Genomic DNA, 17192 nt, shown 5'->3' with positions numbered 1-17192 from the left:
TCTCTCTCTCTCTCTCCCCGTCGCTCTCGCCTCAACCTCCGCCGTGTAGCTGCTTCTCCTCTCCTCTCCTCCACCTCTTTCTTTCTCCCTCCCTCTCTGCTCCTTGTCTCTACAACTAACCCACTTCACCCTTGCTCTTGTTGCTCTCCTTTTCCTTCTCTTTACTTAACTAGTTGTTTTTCTTACCATCTCCACCGAGGCAATATTTTGGCGATAATAGTTCGTCGCCATCGGTTCGTTGATACCTCTCTAGGTCGGATTTGACTGGCTCGGTTGCCTCCATCTCAGAGTTGGTCACCTTGATCACCTTTCTTTCCTGTCCTCCGTGCGACCTGATTCTTACCTGAATTTCTCTGTTACAAGATCACCATGGCTGAACCCGAGGACGTTGAGGAAGATCTTTTCGCGGATCTGTACGGTGCTCCATTCTACCGGGATTGTCTAGGCAGTTTCTAAACTCTATGTTTTCTTTCTAGCTATGAAGCCGACGACAATACAAGCCATACCATACCCAGTACGGAAACTTCAAAATCTGTCGATCCTATGCCCTCGGCTGCACCTATCAATCCTTCCCAAATCCCTATTCAGTCTGTTGAAACTGGCTCGATCGAATTCGAGACGGACGCTTCATACCATCACCCGTATCAAGGAGTCCACCAGAACGGCACGGATCATGTAGGTACTGGACGTGCACATCATGCCATGTCTGGTGGTGGTGAATCCGAGCCTCGAGGCACTGGTATTAAAGAAGACGGGTAAGTGCTACCTCTGTTAGAGACTTCGTGCAATTTTCGTTTTCCTTGCTTGTACCTTGATTGCAATTGGACACGTGAGTGTTCATGCGCGATATAAATGGACCCCGTTTCACACTTATGCTGGGTTCTTTTTCTATCCTCTGGGGGGGATGGCTCATGGTAGGTTGGGAATGCCGGTGATATTCGCACACGTACCGCCTTTCCTGCTGTGCACCGTGAACGTAACTAGTGAGTTGGGCGCTGGAAGCTGCGCATCAAAAATCTTCAGCGGCTGGGCCAATGGTTCCTGGGGTGGGCTCTACTAAGATATACGGGCTTGGCGTCATGGGCAGAAGGATGAGGTTCTTAATCTAAGTCGAGGTCTTATCCGGTTGGGTCATCGTTGTTGCTAGATGGACGAATTCTCGGATAGCCTTGGACATGCAGCTTTCAGGCTCTTTCTTGGGTATGGATATCAAAATCACTCGGGCGAAGGCAAATCCACCTCGGCCGTGCTCGACTTGTTTATATCTCAGCAATCCACCGTCGGTATGACTTCCGCGGTGAGATTTACTTCGATTTCCTGACACTGCGATCCCTTGTCGCGAGCGACTATAGTACAGCCGATACTATATAGCTTCTTGTCGATATAGCTTGATAGTGCACAGCAAGGAATAACAGCCTTGGCTGTCTGGTTGGGCAATGTCGATCAGATTACCTAGCTTCGGACATGATTAGACAGACAGGCAGAGGATCCTTGGTCCAAGGAAACAAGAACAAAAAGAAAAGAAAGTTGACTTAATCCGCCTGCCATGCTCCAACCCGTGGTTCTTTTGTCACTCACGCGCACTTCTTCTGTCGTGGGATACATCTCGCCTGGCCTTTTATTATCCACTGGGTCGCCCCGTAAACCAGTGGTCGAATGACTAGAGATATCTCTGTCCTCATTAGCCAGCCGCCCTCTGGCCACCCCGGTCGGTGTATACAAGACTCGGAAGTCGGCCCGTTTCAAGGAAACCTGAAGCACATGCACGGGCTGTCACTACAATCAGTCCCATGATTGACTTTGCTCAAGCACAACCTATGCCCTTCGCGCAACAGACACTACTCGATCAGCGCAGGGAGTTAGATACCCCCATATTAGGGAGACCGGAACTTCAGGATCAGCTTAATAGCATTCACAATTAGCCTCCCCGAACAAGTGCCTGTTTCTATCAAAAGCATGGGCCATCAGCCCCCCACCTCCCAGCAGCAAAGTCTCAGCTCCTGTCCACCTGTCTACTACTTATGCCCGCCTCTGATATCAAGATTATTTTCTCGTTCTTCGTGTCTCTATTCTTTTTTTTTTCCCTTCTATTTTTGCTTTGTCTGCTTTCTTCAAGCCCTCGTGGCGTGGCCTCCTTTGCTGATATCGGTATGGGTTAGGAAAATGTTCATCGGAGGTTTGAACTGGGAAACTACGGATCGTATGTATTTTCCAAACACTACCAGTTCTATTCAAATCAAGTACAGCATGTCTAACACAATGACCTAGAATCTCTGAAGGACTACTTCTCTCAATTTGGAGAGGTACAGGAATGCACTGTGATGCGAGACAGTGCTACTGGTCGCTCTAGAGGTTTTGGGTTCTTGACTTTCAGAGATCCGAAGACAGTGAACACTGTCATGGTCAAGGAGCACTACCTAGATGGGAAGATTGTAAGAACCTCTTTCATCCTAACACGCAGACCATTGTCGAATTATAAGCTTATTTTTGAATGACAGATCGATCCTAAGCGTGCGATCCCGCGTGACGAGCAAGAGAAGACTAGCAAGATCTTTGTTGGTGGTGTCAGCCAAGAGGCCAACGAACATGATTTTAAAGAATTCTTTGCTCAATTTGGCCGCGTCATCGATGCCACCCTGATGATCGACAAGGATACTGGTCGTCCCCGTGGCTTCGGATTTGTGACCTTCGATAGCGAGGCTGCCGTGGAAGCCGCTCTGTCGGGCCCCTTGGAGATCTGCGGGAAGCCCATAGAGGTCAAGAAAGCTCAGCCAAGAGGCAACTTGCGTGATGAGGAAGACCGCAGGTTCCGCCGCGGCAGGGACGCTTTCCGAGAGGGTGGTCAAATGGGGGGTGATGGTTCCCAGCAGCAAGCGGGTGCACCGGGACAGGCCAACATGGCTGGTGGATTAACACCACAAATGATGGCACAGTACTGGCAAAGGATGCAGCAGTATTTTGCTTTGATGCAACAGCAGATGGCTGTCGCCGCCGCTCAGGGTCAGGGAATGGGCGGAATGGGAATGGGTGGAATGAACCCTGCCATGATGCAGCAAATGCAACAAATGAAGCAGATGCAACAGATGCAGATGGGCAACAATCAGCCTCAAGGCAGTCTCAGTCCTCCTTCGCAGAGCGCAACTCCTCAAGCCATGCCGAACATGATGAACCCCGCTATGATGCAGCAAATGCAACAGATGCAGCAGATGCAGAGCCAAGGGCAGGGCAGCAACGTCGGGGGCATGCCGGCCCAAATGGGAAATGCTATGGGAGGAGGAGGAGGTGGTGGTGGTGGTGGTAGTGGTAGTGGTGGAGGAACACCAGGCAGTGCTAATGGAAATGGGAACTTTACTGGTCCTCGAGGGGGGCCTGGTTATAACGCCCAGGAACAAATTGCTTTTGAACAGCAAAAGTATGAGCAGCAGCAGGTACGCCGAGCCATGGAAAACCGGGCCTTTTCGCCGTACCAACAGGGCGGGCCCACTTCGTGGGAAGGCATGTACGATGAAGTGCCCCAGCCTAACATTCCTACTGGACCCCAGGCCATGAATCGTGCTGGAAGCATGGGACGCGGTATGTGATGATTATAGATGTCTGCCTTTCCGCTAGCTGACCCAGATGCAGGACCCACTCCGCAACCTCAAAGCGCTGCCCCGGCGAACGCTCCCACAGGACCCAAGAACGCTGGCAAGCCAGGCGCCAATTATCGTGGAGGTGGACGAGGAGGACACCGCGGCTTCCATCCCTATGCCCGGGGATAAGCCGGTATCCTTCTTTTGTGTGTGCGAATAGGTGTATCGTTCTGCTGTCGTCTCTTTCCGTTCTCTTGTTACTGTCATGGTTTTGGTCCTCCTCCCATCAAGTTTTCCCGCCTCCCCTATTGCAACTGCTGCTGCCTTTCGTAACAATGGGGGGATGGGTCTATCTTATCTCATACTCATAGTATGACCATTACAACGGTTGGTGAGGGGAGGCGACGTCCTGCCATCATTGATGATGTCTAATGTAACTTTCCGAGTGATGCTTTCATTCATTTTCCCTCTCATGGCTGCTTTTTACCCCCTGTCGAAGTCTGGAGTCTCCTCGGCGGAAGGTTTCATCGAACCAGAAAAACCAAGAGTCGGTGTTGTTGCATATAATCTAAATTGGCGTTACCCTCAGTACTTCTTATGTCAACGTTTCAGTTCGAAAACCAAAATCACTGTTCTTGTTTTCCCAACTCCAAGCCGTATCCTGCACTCATCGCAACGTAGCTGCAGGACTTACGTAGTCAAAACCAAGTTTTCCCAGGTATTAGATGACCTTGACCATCCAGTTCGGGTTTTGCAATCGCTATGATCATGACTAGGGATGAGTATATTTAGATTGAATGCTTTCAATTTGGAGTTCTATCTTTCTAGTACAAGATGTAGGTCTCAGCACCCTCAAATCCGGCTGAGTGTGTGAGCAGAGAGTGCAGCTTGCGCGTCCTGTCAACGCATTATTTCCCCGCAGGCTATCCACAATAACGGGGTCAAGACAATGCGTAGGAGCAATCCCCTATGAGCGCCAATTTACAAGAAAGCCTGAAAGCTAGAACTAGGTATGAATGGCAATGGCATGGTGGGAATCAGATGGGACAGAACAGAAAAGCAGACAAAGGGTAGTAAGAGAGTCAGAGAGGGAAAAAGGAGCGGCGTAACAAAATTGCAATAAATACCAAGATCCACCATCAACCAAATCAAGTACGCTAAATTCGTCAAATTTGCCTGACACAAAAAGTCTATGTTCAATATGTAAGATGAATATTGGGTCGAGAAAAATAAATATTGGTACGTCGTCAAGTGCCATCCAGCGCAAACGGGCTTCAGTAAGCGAACCCATAGCCCGGGGTTGTGGCATGGTGCTTTTCGGGGTTTTCATGGCTGTCATGGCTTCGGCGGCTTTCTCGACTTATACTTCGACCATTGATGTCTTCAAGGGGATAGCTTGAATCAACCAACCGATCCGTGCTACCTGTAGGGCTGTGTCGCGATTTCGAATCATGTTGATCCCGGTAAGGTTCGTAAGGACCGGTAAAGTTGAACTTGCTCATTTCAGCGAAATCCTTGCGTGGAGGATGCTCCATGAGCAGAGATTCACGGGCGTCAAGAGGGGTCAGATCGTCGAGGTCACGATTCATTTTGTCTAATAACACAACAGTCAGCAACGCAAAGAGTGTCAAACCCGGTGACCAGATCACTTACTAGCTTCCCTCTTCCGTTTAGCATGAGGGTTTTCGCGAATGCAGAGGATGATGGCGTTGGTGGCAATGAGAATGGCCAAGATACCACTCAGTCCCGACTGAATAGCAATGAGGACAATGCCGGTAACAGTTTTGGTCGTTTCCGAAAGTCCCAGCTCGTCGACGAAGATTAACACACACGCGATTGACAAGACACGAACCACTTGGACTGAAATGTTGATCCACTGGCTAGACTTGGCAACGTAAGGACGGTTCCACAGCAGAAGAGTGAGCATGAGAGCCTCCACGATGAGTTGACCAGCGCTTTGGGCAAGCCCATGACCATCTCCAGCAGCGATAACGCAACCCTTGGCAAACATGTATACAATGGCAGGGACGAAAGCCCACCAGTAGTCCTTTTTGTAGTTGTCGTAGAAAAGACTGTACTTGCGCCAGGTTTCGTCGTTGTCGTACAAATGGGACGCATCGCCTTCGGCCTTCTTGTACTTTCGAGCCACGAACATGATCTTAAGACCAAAGTACAATAACACAGCCGTGAAAACTGTGAGCGCCACAGCAGCCAAGAGCTTCGCCGCCCATGAATCCCCACTGCTGAGCTGATAGACACACCAGATCACCCAAACGCCGTACAGCAGCAGAATCAAGTTGGTAATGGTCCGACCCAGGAGACCCCAGTAGTCTTTGCGGAAGTTGGTAAGTTTGTCCGGGAAAGAGCCGTAGAGAGCCCAGACTTCGAGGATGACCTTGAGCAGCAAGATACCAACGGCGATAGCGGCAATTAGGATAGCGAAAATGAGCAGAACAGTCATGAAGGTATTGGCTTGAGGGATGGTGAGCTGTTCGGCATAGGCCTCAATACCGGAGACGAAATGTTCAAAACTACTGCTATCATCGCTGGTGCTGTTAGACGACGAAGTAGTGTTGCTGCTATACGAAGTCGAAACCTCGCGCGCAGCTAGGTTAGCCAAGCCTGTAACCAGATCCAGTCCTCGCTTCGATTTGGAACTAGAATTCGTGCCGTCAGAATACACGAGCGTGGCATTGATAAGATACTGGTAGCTGTTGTCGGTGAGATTTCCGCCGGTCGACTTTCGGAAGTTATCGATGGACTCCTGCATCTGACCCCAAGGGATCAAGCCCGTGCTAAAGGCAAAGTTCTTAGAAAAGCTGCGGTACACCGTCGGATAGCTGACACTGAGCATTCCATTAGTGGCCATGGTATGGAACCAACTCACGACATCACCGAAGCTGGGACTAGACGAGACAGCACCAGGGTGGCCAACAGCACCCAGAGCTGACAGCCCGCTCACGGCCAATGCCGCACCAGCCACACCAGCAGCAGCATAGGATACACCCGCAATCTGCATGGAATTGCCGTTGGTTAATTCCGATTGAATGCATGCCAGCTCGTCATTGTCGGTCTTGGACAGCAATTGAAGCTTCACTTGACCATCCAAGTCTGGGATGGCGAAGGCGATGGAAGGGATTTCACTGGCGATCGATTCAGGTAAGGTCTGGGTGCCAGTCGCGGAGAAGCTACCGGCAGCAACGGGACAGAGTTGCTCCACGTAGTATTTGCTGCTGCACGGGTCGAAAGTTTCGGAGTACAGTTGACTGCCGTAGGCATAGATGGTCAAGATGGCAGTGACATTCTGTTCTACCCCATTGGTGCCGGAAACATCGAAGACGATCTCTCTAGTAGAACGGGTGTATGTAACGGATAGTTTGTCGACTTGGATAGCCGAGTCTGACATACAAGTTGTCAGGCCATTGGTACTGAGGGTGTCGGCAGCGAGGGCTCGAGTGGCCAGGAGACCCAGCGCCGTAAGGGTCGAAAAAGAAGGAATGATCCGCATATTGTCAATTGATGGATGTTGTTACTCAAGGCTGTGAATGTTCAAGGTGCCAGCATCAAGAAAGTCTTCACAGGGGTTATGCAGGTAAGGGAGAGTTCCTTTTCGAAAGATTGGCGACGATTATAAGGGTATATTTGACGCAAGATTGAATCGCCGATCAAGATCAAGCAGCAACTAGGCTCGCCTGATGATACGGAGATTGTTGACAGGATCAACCTGTGTAGAATGAAATCGCTTAGAGAAGGTGAATCAAACTGTTGAAGCTGCAAACAGATGGCTCGAAAGAGTGTGCAGAACCGCAATACAAGATATCGAAGCAAGCCACGAGAGGGGATGCCGTTCCAAAGAGTGTGAGGACCGCACCCACACCCTCTCACTGACTTGTGTCACTCGCTGTCCGTCGCAAACGTTAAGGGAGTGGAGGCAGGAGAGCGCGATTCATGAAGCACGGGGGCAGAGAGGTTTGAGAAAAAGAGAGTCTTGTGGGCAAGCAGATTGTTTGCCAGCACGAGAGAAGAGGATAGGCGCTCAACTCTTGAGACTGAAGAAAAGGGGGGGGGTGGTGGGTTGAGGAGGGCGCGCGGCTAGGCAGAGAAAGTGAGTGATAGGGTTGTGAGTAAGGAGTGGAAACGCGCGAAAGGGACAGATGCTGGCTAACAGATCAAACCGACGGATGAGCGACGAAAAGGGAAGAAAGAAAGAACCATGCAGAACGAATGTTGGATGGAGACAACCAGACTCCGAGGATGATGGGGGTGGAGGAGGGGGAAAGAGAAGAGAGGGAGGGGAAGTGATGTGTGAAAGGAAAGATGAGATGGGATGGGACTGGATAGTAGAGTAGCTGCCTGTCTCGGTCAGTCACTGTCTCGTTTCTCTCTTTCTCTCTGTTCTAAAGTTACCTGCTACTTACAGCCCGTCCTCTGCGTTACCACCACTCTAGTAGTACTACTTCCTACTGTCAGGTACTAGATAGTAGTAGTAATGTTATTGGGTATTATTGTTGGCTAACGACCATTGGCCCGGCAGGTGGTTCGAGAGTCGAGACTCTGACCATACACAAACTGGGAGTACTAAGTTGCCCCTGAGTGTCTCGAAACTCGCCCCATGCGAGCTTCTCATTGGGCATGTAATCAGGTCCCCGCCCCAGAAGAGCAGCGGGTTGGTCAGGGACGGGCGGCTGGGGCCAGTCTGGACTTGCCGCTAATGAAGCTAGTCGTCTTATTTCTGGGCTCGATCGTTTTTTTTATTTTTCCCGGCGCCACCGTCCTGGCACAAAACCCAGTCACGATACATGAAGTCAGTCTCGTTGTGAAACCTGAAAATGGAGACTCAAACTATTCATAGCAAAGATACGATGAAAATCTTGTACTAACATAGGCTAGTTGACTGATTGCCTCTCTCTCTCTCTCTCTCTCTCTCTGTCTGCGCTACTTTTTAACTTTTTTTTTTCTATGCACATGGAGTGGCCTGCCTAGTGAAGATTCCAAAGTCAAAAGATCATGGGTCAAGGAAGGGGGGGGAGGAAATTGACCTTTTTTAACTAACAAGTAGACTAGTTAGTGGTCTAGTTACCAGCCGATAGAAGCTTGACTTTCAACCTTCCCGTCCGTGTTGATTGATTATTCGAGTTACTATTCTCATTTCCCAGTTTCCCGAAATAAAATTGCAAGGATGGCCCTGGTATAATTACTTCATTCTACTCCAGACGTACCATCTCGCCTACACACCGTCAATTCAGTCTTGGTCGGTAAGCTGCGTAGTGGGGGTCGTGGGAAGTGACTTGGCCCTCTCTGCCCTGCCCTGCCCTACCCTGCCAATATCCGTCAGCTGTGCAGAATCAGTAGTTAACCAAGTATTCCCCTTCCTGTCAGCAGTTGATAGTATGTTCGAAAGGTCGATCATCGTTTAGCTTTCTCTTCATGGAGCCCATTGTCATGGACAGATAACCGTCAAACTTTCAACCTGGGCTCAACCAATTTTTTTTCTTTTATTTCTGTCTTTCTCCCACATCACTTCGCTCACACGGGGGGAGTCTCAAACATCTAGAACTAGTAGATAATCAGACGCGGTTGGCAAACGTCCTGCCTCGTTGGGGGGGTCAGGGCGACAATGGCTCCATCATGGGCCAAATCGTGTGGCCCAATCCTCTGCCGAAGCCACGCAGTGGGGCGGGAATTAGGACTCCGGCACTCTTTTGAGTGAGAGTGAGAGTAATTGAATGAGTGATAGTAGTCTCTTGATGGCAGCCTGCGTATTGTTGTGCTTACGGTCCAAACCGTTTTGTCCCTTTTACTGGTCGAACTGGATACATAATCCTGTATGTATCTACAGACAAAAGGTCGTCAAGTTCAAGTATCACATGTGGTCTTATCCCATGGTCTTGGAGCAGGTCCCCGACTCCACATTCCACACTCTGCGTTTTGTTGGCTCGATCCCATACTTCAGCTTTCCCATTCTTCAAAGCTCAAGGCCCTTCCAGACCGGGTCCATGGTCGGTCTCGACGTCTGAGGAATGCGTTTCCTCCCCCAGCGGATCCATTGCCTGGTTCCTGGACCATGGTTCTAGAAAACAATCCACGACATCAAGATGCCTCTAATATGAATACCTATACTCTTTCTTAACATTACTATCCCACAAGTTGCACTTTGTCAATCAGATACATACTTGAATACACAGGTTCATGGCTGATATCATCTGCAGGTGCGCCTGTGTAGTAATCCTTCTTACTCATAATAGACCCCCATCTGATTACTTCATAAAATATACCGGAATGGCCTGTCAGCTTCATTCTTCCCCTCGGATTGGTTCCCACTCAAATCGCCCCCATTCTGCTCAGATTCCCTGTCCAGATGCCGATTCGCCCGCCATAGCAGATACATCTGCCAGCATCCCATAACCACTACAATCAGGCATGCGCCGCACGAGATCCACATTCCCTTGCGGTAGTATGGTTTGTCGCTGTCAGGGAAGACATTCGTCCCTAAAATCGGACCGCATTGGCCGCCAGTAGCCAAGATAGCAAAGGCTCCAGCGCGCTTGGAGTCTGTGGCGTGTGTGTTACCAACCCATGTGAGAATGAGAGCTACGGACACAAAGACCTGGGTCGCCAGGAACAGGCCAAAGTACCTGACTGCCACCGTGGTCTGCGTAGCTAGCACAATGTATCCGATGGCAGCTATGAGTGCGCCACCCACGATGAAGGGCCCGCGCAAGTTGACGCGATCCGACAGAAATGCACTGATGACAATGGCTATCCAGCAAAGGACATATGGAGGAGCGCTGAGACCGTTTGATTGGATGGTCATGAAAGCCCCCATTTCAGAGATGATGGTCGGCACGAATAATGGGAGTGAGGCGAAGCAGACATTGCATCCAAAGTACATTAGTGCTGGGGGGTAGCCTATTTGGATGCATTAGAAGAGGGGGCACAGGAGGACTGGTGCCTTTGGGTACTTACTCGTATAATCAAGCAAGGATCCCAGCACTTGCTTCCATTGCAGACCCTGGGTTTCTCGATCCCCAGGTTGTCGTAAGGAGAGTGCAACCGCGATTTCTTGCTCCCGTTCATCCAGAAATCTTGCTGTCTTGGGTGAATCGGGCAGACAAAACCAAGCAACTATGGCCAGAAGGCATGACGGCACACCTTCCACGATGAATAGGATCCTCCATGGTCCGATTGACCCTTTGGCTTGGGAAATTCCATACGCCAGAGCACTCCCATATGCGTTCGCTAGAGCAGCTCCTGACAAGAATATGCCAGTCCGGAGGCCGAGTTTCTCACGCGGATAAAAGTAGGACAGATACAAGGGCACCCCTGGCCCATACATCGCCTCGATTATTCCCAGAAAGACTCGGCAGACCATCAGGCCGGCCCAGTTTGTACATGCTGACTGAATAGTCGAAACAAACCCCCATAGGAACACAGTGATACCTACCCACCGGTGTGGTGGGAACGCTTTCCAACCGATTGTCGTCCATTGCGACAGAATGTCTGATTGCGCTTGTTAGGAGATGCTCTAACCAAGATCAAGCAGATTTCTCATGTCGCTGCAAGAAGCAATTGATGGTCTAGGTAAGGTTCATAACTCACAGGCTATATAGAAAGCAGTAGCAAGCCAATCATACCGCCTCCCACTCAAGTCTATGTCATCTACCATGCCTGCGATCTTCGCATTTCCCAGATTCGAGCGGTCAAGAACCGATAGACTATAAAGGACGAAGACCAGCGGCATCAGATTCCAGTCGAGTTTGCGGTAGACGCGGTTCTCATCCTCTATGCTGAAAGTCGGGCCAGCATTTCCAGGAGCATTGCCCTTCACATACTCCAATTCTGATACATCTGCCTTTACGTCAGGATTCTCGACTGCATCCCCTGTGCGGTTGCTCATGGTTGCTAGATTGTTGGCTGTCTAGGTAGTAGATACAGATCGCTGTCTCCTCAACCGTGCTCTCCGTTCCAGGCTTCCATCGCCTTTATGAGCAAAACAATTCCGAGGCTCTTAACATCGTTCCCCGCACATTTGTACAAAGTCAAGGGCTATATGATCGCACATTGTTATCTCCTACAAGACGGGAACCGTCTTTCCCCGCATTTTCTCCGCGGAGGATCATTCTCCGCTATCCCCAGATGCGGCTTCGATGGCCTATAGGAACTGTCCAATCTGCCGGATGTCATCCTTTGTTTCCAAGTTCCAGCACCAATCGCTGATTATCTTTGCCTGTTCTGGGCCAAGAACTGAACTACACTGGCCAATGAATTTCTCCGTGAGCTGGCTGTCTGTCATGGGGGCGTCGATACTGCCAACTGCATGGTGCACATGCTTCTCTATCTGGACGCCCGGGGCTCCAAATTCAACGAGAATCCGGCATTCATCCGCTCGGATATTCTCTGCCGCCGTTGCCACAAACTTGTCTCGTACCTCGATTGTTTCCGGATTTGTGACAACGGCATCTTCATACTCTGCCGGTGTTGCCTTTCCGTGAATCAAGCCAATGGCGCCGCCGTGATAAACGCTGAACTTGGCTTCCAGCCCATCTTTAGGTTTTGTTTTTCCCGTTAGCTCCAAGACCAGTGGGTGAACTGTGACATGAACACTCTTGATATCTTGCAGTCTGAGGCCCCGCCGTTGCAGCTCACCATGTAGCCAGACACAGCCATCAATGACCGGGTGTATGACAATACCACACGGGAACGGCTTAAAGGCGTTCTTTGCAAGCTCCCATTTTCCATTGGATTCCAGGCTGTCAATTTGCTGAGTTAGCTTGTCGTCGTTACTCACGACCTTCACCCAGCCCCGCTTGGCCTCCAGAGCCTGCAAAGAACTGGTGTATCCATCTGCAGCAAGAATAGCCGCTAGAAGACCATTTTGGGCTGCGCGCCCAGGGTGAAAGGACTTGGTGTGCGAGCCAAACATCTCACGAAGACCAGTCACCTGGGTAGCGGCGATACCGATAGCATGAGCCGTCTTCTCTGGGCTCAAGTCGAGGAGATGAGACACCGCCACTGCTGCCCCAATTGAGCCAGTAGTACTAGTGATGTGCCTAAAGAATGGTGTCAGTCCACCAGACAGGGCAGTTTTGGGGTTTCCGTGGGGGCGAGAAGCCTAGCAGACATACCAGCCGACATCATAGTGGCTCGGCCAGACAGCCAGACCAGCCTTGCATTCTAATTCTATCCCTGCGGCGAGAGCCGTGAGGAATTCTTGTCCAGATACTGGCCGATCTAGTGACTGCGCAAAGCTTAGAAGAGCTGCCGCAACAGGCCCGGTAGGGTGTATGATAGTCTCCAAGTGCGTGTCATCATAGTCGTGGACATGCGATGCAATTCCATTGATCAACGCAGCATGCTGCGCATCAGCTTGGAGCCCATTAGTACCTAACAATGTTGAGGTGGGAGACCCGAAGAAGCGGGACAAAGAGTTCCGGGCAATGGAAGCAGCGGGGTGATTGCTGCCCCCGACAGTGCAGCCGACCCAGTTGTAGAAGCTCCGGATGGCCGCTTGGAGGGCGTCCGGAGGTAGCGAAGAATACGATAGGGATGCTGCCCACTGGGCAGCTTTCTGTGTAGCCATTGTTTGCTTGGAGGATTGTAAATTTGGGAAAATGAATCTACAGAGAAAACAAAATATTGGCAAAGGAAAACTGGCGAGGGAGAAAAAGAGGGAGGTGGATGAGGGGAGATATTTTCCAGTTCTGGTATTCTCCACCGATGCCGCGTTTCCTCTCGGTGGAGTTGAATAAATATATACATCTATCTATACTAGTACATAGCCAAACAGATGCCCCATGAGATACTACTACTAGTAGTACATATATTACTGGATGTATGTCATGGCCCCTTCCCTGAATCTATTTGCATTCCAAATAGACGTTGAATCTTGAGCTTGATTCATATTAGTGAGAAGTAAAGACAAGATAATATACCAATTGACCCCGCCTCAAGTCTTTTAGCTTCCCAAATGTATTTCCTGGGAATTCTATATATACTAACTCCCTCAACGTTCAATGTCTCATTTACGGGTAGACTTATCTTGCATCTCCCGCATCGCTGCTCTGGCACTTCTACTGCCTCCCAATTTGGGCCCGCGCGGAGCCTCAGGCTTGGTTGTCTTCGTATTCCTTGCTCGCGCAACACGACGCCGGGATTGAATGGCATCGAGAAAGTCCCTTCTGAACTGCTCTGCCACCCTATCATCGGCCGCTTGCCCATCCTCACCCACTGCTTCGTCACCTTCCTCTTCTGGCCCCTCGTAGACATCCACTGAATATCGACATATACGTCAGCGCAAAGGACTTGGAAAAGGAAGAAAAACCTCCCAGATAAATCTGGTCCCAAGGCAATATCATGAACCGTAAGGAAGACTCACATTTACTTTCCCGTAATACTTCCTCCACCAGTCGATCTCGTTCGATGTCTTCACTCGTCCGTCGTTTCCGATTGCGCCACGTCTTCTGGTCCCCATTTGCCGGGGCCATCTTGGGCCCGGAGCTCTGCTCGGTGGGTGGGCTTTGATCGCCATCCCCGGCGAGTCTCTTCGTCGCTGCCTCTGTACGGGCAATATTCTGCAACGTAGTCTCGTGACCAAGATCAATTTCGTGCAGTTTCCCAAGAGACGCCGGTTCGCGTTGGGGAAGGTCAGCAGAAGACAGAGCAGCCGCTTTCGGTTCAGTCGCCGAAGGTGTATCATGCATCGCAACCTCGGTCGAATTATCGCGCCGGTATCGCTTAGCCATTTCAGACTCTATAAAATCCATCCTTATCTTGTTAGTCGCCATTGCAGCTGGAGCGCATGCGAAGCACAGAAACAGAGACGGGGGAGCCGTACATATGCTTGTCAACATCAACTGTTTGGCCAGTATGGGCCGTGAATCGATCGCACATTGCTCGCAATCTTTCATTTTCTTGATCCTCCTCCGCCACGGTTGAAACGGCCGTTTGACTATTCTTACCGGCCGGTGGCCGCGAGGTGGCGGAGAATTCGATGCCACCCTTTCGAGCTCGCTGAAGCCGTCGCGAACGAAGAATCTCTGCTGTGGGGACAGAGCTTGGGGCATCCTGCCAGGACGGAGGTGTAGATGATTCTGAAACACGAGCAACATCTTCTGTCGCAGAAGGCGATTCCTCGTCGTTGTCCTCTGGCCGGCGTCGCTGGAACTTCCGCCTCTTGCCCGGCCGGAAGAGGGAGGCTGGGTCAATTTCTGGCTCCATGAAGTAAGTCCCTGAATTCCCCGGGACAGATAAAGATCCCACTTGGCACTGAGAGATAATTTATATGGAGAGAATGGTCGGAAGGAATTATTGTGCAGTGAAACAAGGAGATAAAAGACCGAGGCGATGGCGGTAGATGGTGAGCAATCGGTAGTAGTACGTAGTAGATAATAGAGTCCGGCGCGCTCTTCCCGCCGCGCCGCGATTATTCATTCAATCATCTCAAGTTAGTTAACTAGTAGTTACCCGTGCCTCCTCCACTATCAATCAATCATCTGCTCTAATCGCTTCTTTTACTACCTCTACCTCTGCCAACTGCCCCGCTGCAACCGTTGGCTACAAGATCCCCACCGCTCGTCGTCAATTTCGATTACTCTTTCCCTCCCACATCGGCGTCGTTGGTTGAATTCGGGCAGTGAACCATCCTAAAACCTTTCGCCTGGCTCGTCTACGCCGACCATGAATCCCTCCATCCCACCTTCCACGGCTGAATATGGCGGAGGTATGTCAATTCCTCTGTTGCGCGTAGCTGAGAACACATTTATTCCTTGCGCGATACTTTCTTGTTAGCACTTCTGACCCTTCAATGTCTAGATGAGGTGTCGGCGATTGTGCTCGACCCCGGCTTCTCGACGACACGAGCTGGATTTGCAGGGGAGGACACACCCAAATCCCTGATTCCGACATACTACGGGAAATATTCTTCAGATGGCCAGTCGAAGTTGGTCTTCGGTGATGATATCTTTGTTACGCCCCGGCCCGGTCTGTCGATTCACAACCCAATGGGTCGCGATGGAATCGTGGAGGACTGGGACATGGCAGAGAAAGTATGGGAATATGCCTTCACTTCGCGCCTGACGGGCCCAAAGCCTGGAAATCCCCTACAGAACGGATTGAACGATGTGCCGGAGGGCGAATTATCTACAGAAATGGAAGGGGTGGAAACCGAGGAGAAGCTGCTTGCTGATAGCCCGCTGCTGATGTCGGAGCCCGGCTGGAATCCCACGAAGTCGCGCGAGAAGACTATCGAGCTTGCTATGGAGAAATGGGGAACCCCGGCCTTCTATCTAGCCAGGAACGGTGTTCTTTCAGCGTAAGTACCGACCTGTCAGTTCGATGGCCTGAGTCTTATGTAGATTTCGCTAACATGCTTCCTCGCCTAAAGCTTTGCGGCCGGCAAGGCTTCCGCCCTTGTGATTGACATTGGCGCTTCTAACATCTCCGTAACCCCGGTCCACGACGGTATGATACTGAAGCGGGGAGTGCAGCACTCCCCTCTCGGTGGTGATTATATCTCATCTCAGATCCGCGCTCTCTTCAAGTCGAACGCCCCGCAGCCGATAACTATCACTCCTCATTACCTGATCTCTTCCAAGACAGCAGTTGATGCCGGCCAACCCCCACAAGCTAAATACAAGACTTTCGCCCCCGACAGAGCTCCTGACGCATCTTACAGAACACTTCTGGAAGAGCGAACCCTGTCGGAGTTCAAGGAATGTGTTGTCCAGGTCTGGCCCGGCCCCAACAAGCTCTCCGCCACAGGACCGAACGGTGTCTCGAACGAGGAACTGGCCAAGAGCAGCCCTGGCCGGCCCTTCGAGTTCCCCGACGGCTACAACCAGGTCTTCGGAGTCGATCGCTACAAGGTCGTCGAATCGCTATTCGACGCCAAAGCTGCAATCCCGGACCCCGAATCGGCATTCCCCGCACCGACGCCGGCACAAACTGTGCCCGAGCTCATCAAGAATGCGCTGAACGGCGTCGACGTCGACATCCGCCCGCACTTGTTGGCTAACGTTGTTGTCACAGGTGCCTCCAGCTTACTCTACGGTTTCACCGACCGTTTGAACCAGGAGCTCATGCAGATGTTCCCAGGTCCACGCGTTCGTATATCGGCCCCAGGAAACACCGCGGAGCGGAAGTTTGGCTCCTGGATCGGTGGAAGTATCCTCGCCAGTTTGGGTACCTTCCATCAGATGTGGATCTCCAAGAAGGAGTTTGACGAACATGGTCCGAATATTGTCGAGAAACGCTGCAAGTAGAAGATTGCCTTTGTGATATCTTACTCGTCTTTTATACGTCCTTCAATCTTCCCCTCCGCCTTCTCTCTAAAATTTATGTTCCTTTTTCTACCTTCTGTTGTTTACTGCCCGTAATCATTTTCTGAACACCTTCGTGTGCTATTCATGACTACAGCCTAGGAGAATCGGTGCATCCGTTAATACGATTTAATTCCGGTGTGAATATCGAGACGTAACTGTCTCTTCTTTATATTGTTTACTGGTTCCAGCTAGATGTACTGCGCCGTGCATCTTACGCGCGTAGGCCAGTAGACGAGCTCCTATGGCCGCAAAGCTGCTGAGGTACTCAAGGTTCCGTCTGACATGGGAGCGCCGCGACCTA

At 50.8% G+C, this 17192-nt stretch overlaps 6 protein-coding genes across 6 annotated transcripts; 2 read left to right on the top strand and 4 right to left on the bottom strand.

Moving 5' to 3' along the window:
* Window positions 1–141: 141 nt before the first annotated feature.
* BO79DRAFT_291251 (heterogeneous nuclear ribonucleoprotein HRP1) lies at window positions 142–4177 on the top strand. Its single transcript, XM_025688974.1, has 7 exons — window positions 142–289; window positions 364–413; window positions 477–755; window positions 2160–2200; window positions 2269–2432; window positions 2499–3573; window positions 3625–4177. The coding sequence occupies exons 2-7, from the start codon at window positions 370–372 to the stop codon at window positions 3759–3761; spliced, it is 1740 nt and encodes a 579-aa protein (XP_025534230.1). The 5' UTR covers window positions 142–289; window positions 364–369; the 3' UTR covers window positions 3762–4177.
* Window positions 4178–4646: 469 nt separating this feature from the next.
* BO79DRAFT_68637 (transient receptor potential ion channel family protein) lies at window positions 4647–7403 on the bottom strand. Its single transcript, XM_025689602.1, has 2 exons — window positions 5226–7403; window positions 4647–5166 (listed from the first exon to the last, which is right to left on the bottom strand). Exons 1-2 carry the CDS (start codon window positions 7078–7080, stop codon window positions 4847–4849), a joined length of 2175 nt encoding a protein of 724 aa, XP_025534229.1. The 5' UTR covers window positions 7081–7403; the 3' UTR covers window positions 4647–4846.
* A 2431-nt stretch (window positions 7404–9834) lies between these two features.
* Window positions 9835–11469, bottom strand: BO79DRAFT_160975 (MFS transporter; the record flags this gene model as incomplete). The annotated part of the gene is made up of 3 exons (XM_025679004.1): window positions 9835–10481; window positions 10539–11072; window positions 11172–11469. The coding sequence occupies 3 exons, from the start codon at window positions 11467–11469 to the stop codon at window positions 9835–9837; spliced, it is 1479 nt and encodes a 492-aa protein (XP_025534228.1).
* Window positions 11470–11599: 130 nt separating this feature from the next.
* Window positions 11600–13152, bottom strand: BO79DRAFT_183136 (MmgE/PrpD family protein; the record flags this gene model as incomplete). The annotated part of the gene is made up of 2 exons (XM_025680261.1): window positions 11600–12622; window positions 12698–13152. The coding sequence occupies 2 exons, from the start codon at window positions 13150–13152 to the stop codon at window positions 11725–11727; spliced, it is 1353 nt and encodes a 450-aa protein (XP_025534227.1). The 3' UTR covers window positions 11600–11724.
* Window positions 13153–13590: 438 nt separating this feature from the next.
* Window positions 13591–14789, bottom strand: BO79DRAFT_233358 (telomere length and silencing 1 family protein; the record flags this gene model as incomplete). The annotated part of the gene is made up of 3 exons (XM_025684285.1): window positions 13591–13841; window positions 13948–14336; window positions 14407–14789. 3 exons carry the CDS (start codon window positions 14787–14789, stop codon window positions 13591–13593), a joined length of 1023 nt encoding a protein of 340 aa, XP_025534226.1.
* A 275-nt stretch (window positions 14790–15064) lies between these two features.
* On the top strand, window positions 15065–17027 carry BO79DRAFT_211948 (actin family protein). Its single transcript, XM_025683107.1, has 3 exons — window positions 15065–15291; window positions 15384–15882; window positions 15955–17027. The coding sequence occupies exons 1-3, from the start codon at window positions 15249–15251 to the stop codon at window positions 16829–16831; spliced, it is 1419 nt and encodes a 472-aa protein (XP_025534225.1). The 5' UTR covers window positions 15065–15248; the 3' UTR covers window positions 16832–17027.
* The last annotated feature ends 165 nt before the right edge of the window (window positions 17028–17192 follow it).

The sequence above is a fragment of the Aspergillus costaricaensis genome (assembly GCF_003184835.1).
Source record: "Aspergillus costaricaensis CBS 115574 unplaced genomic scaffold BO79scaffold_57, whole genome shotgun sequence".
Lineage (NCBI taxonomy): Eukaryota > Fungi > Ascomycota > Eurotiomycetes > Eurotiales > Aspergillaceae > Aspergillus > Aspergillus costaricensis.
Note: the sequence above shows the minus strand (reverse complement) of the source record. Positions and strands in the feature narration are given on the sequence as shown.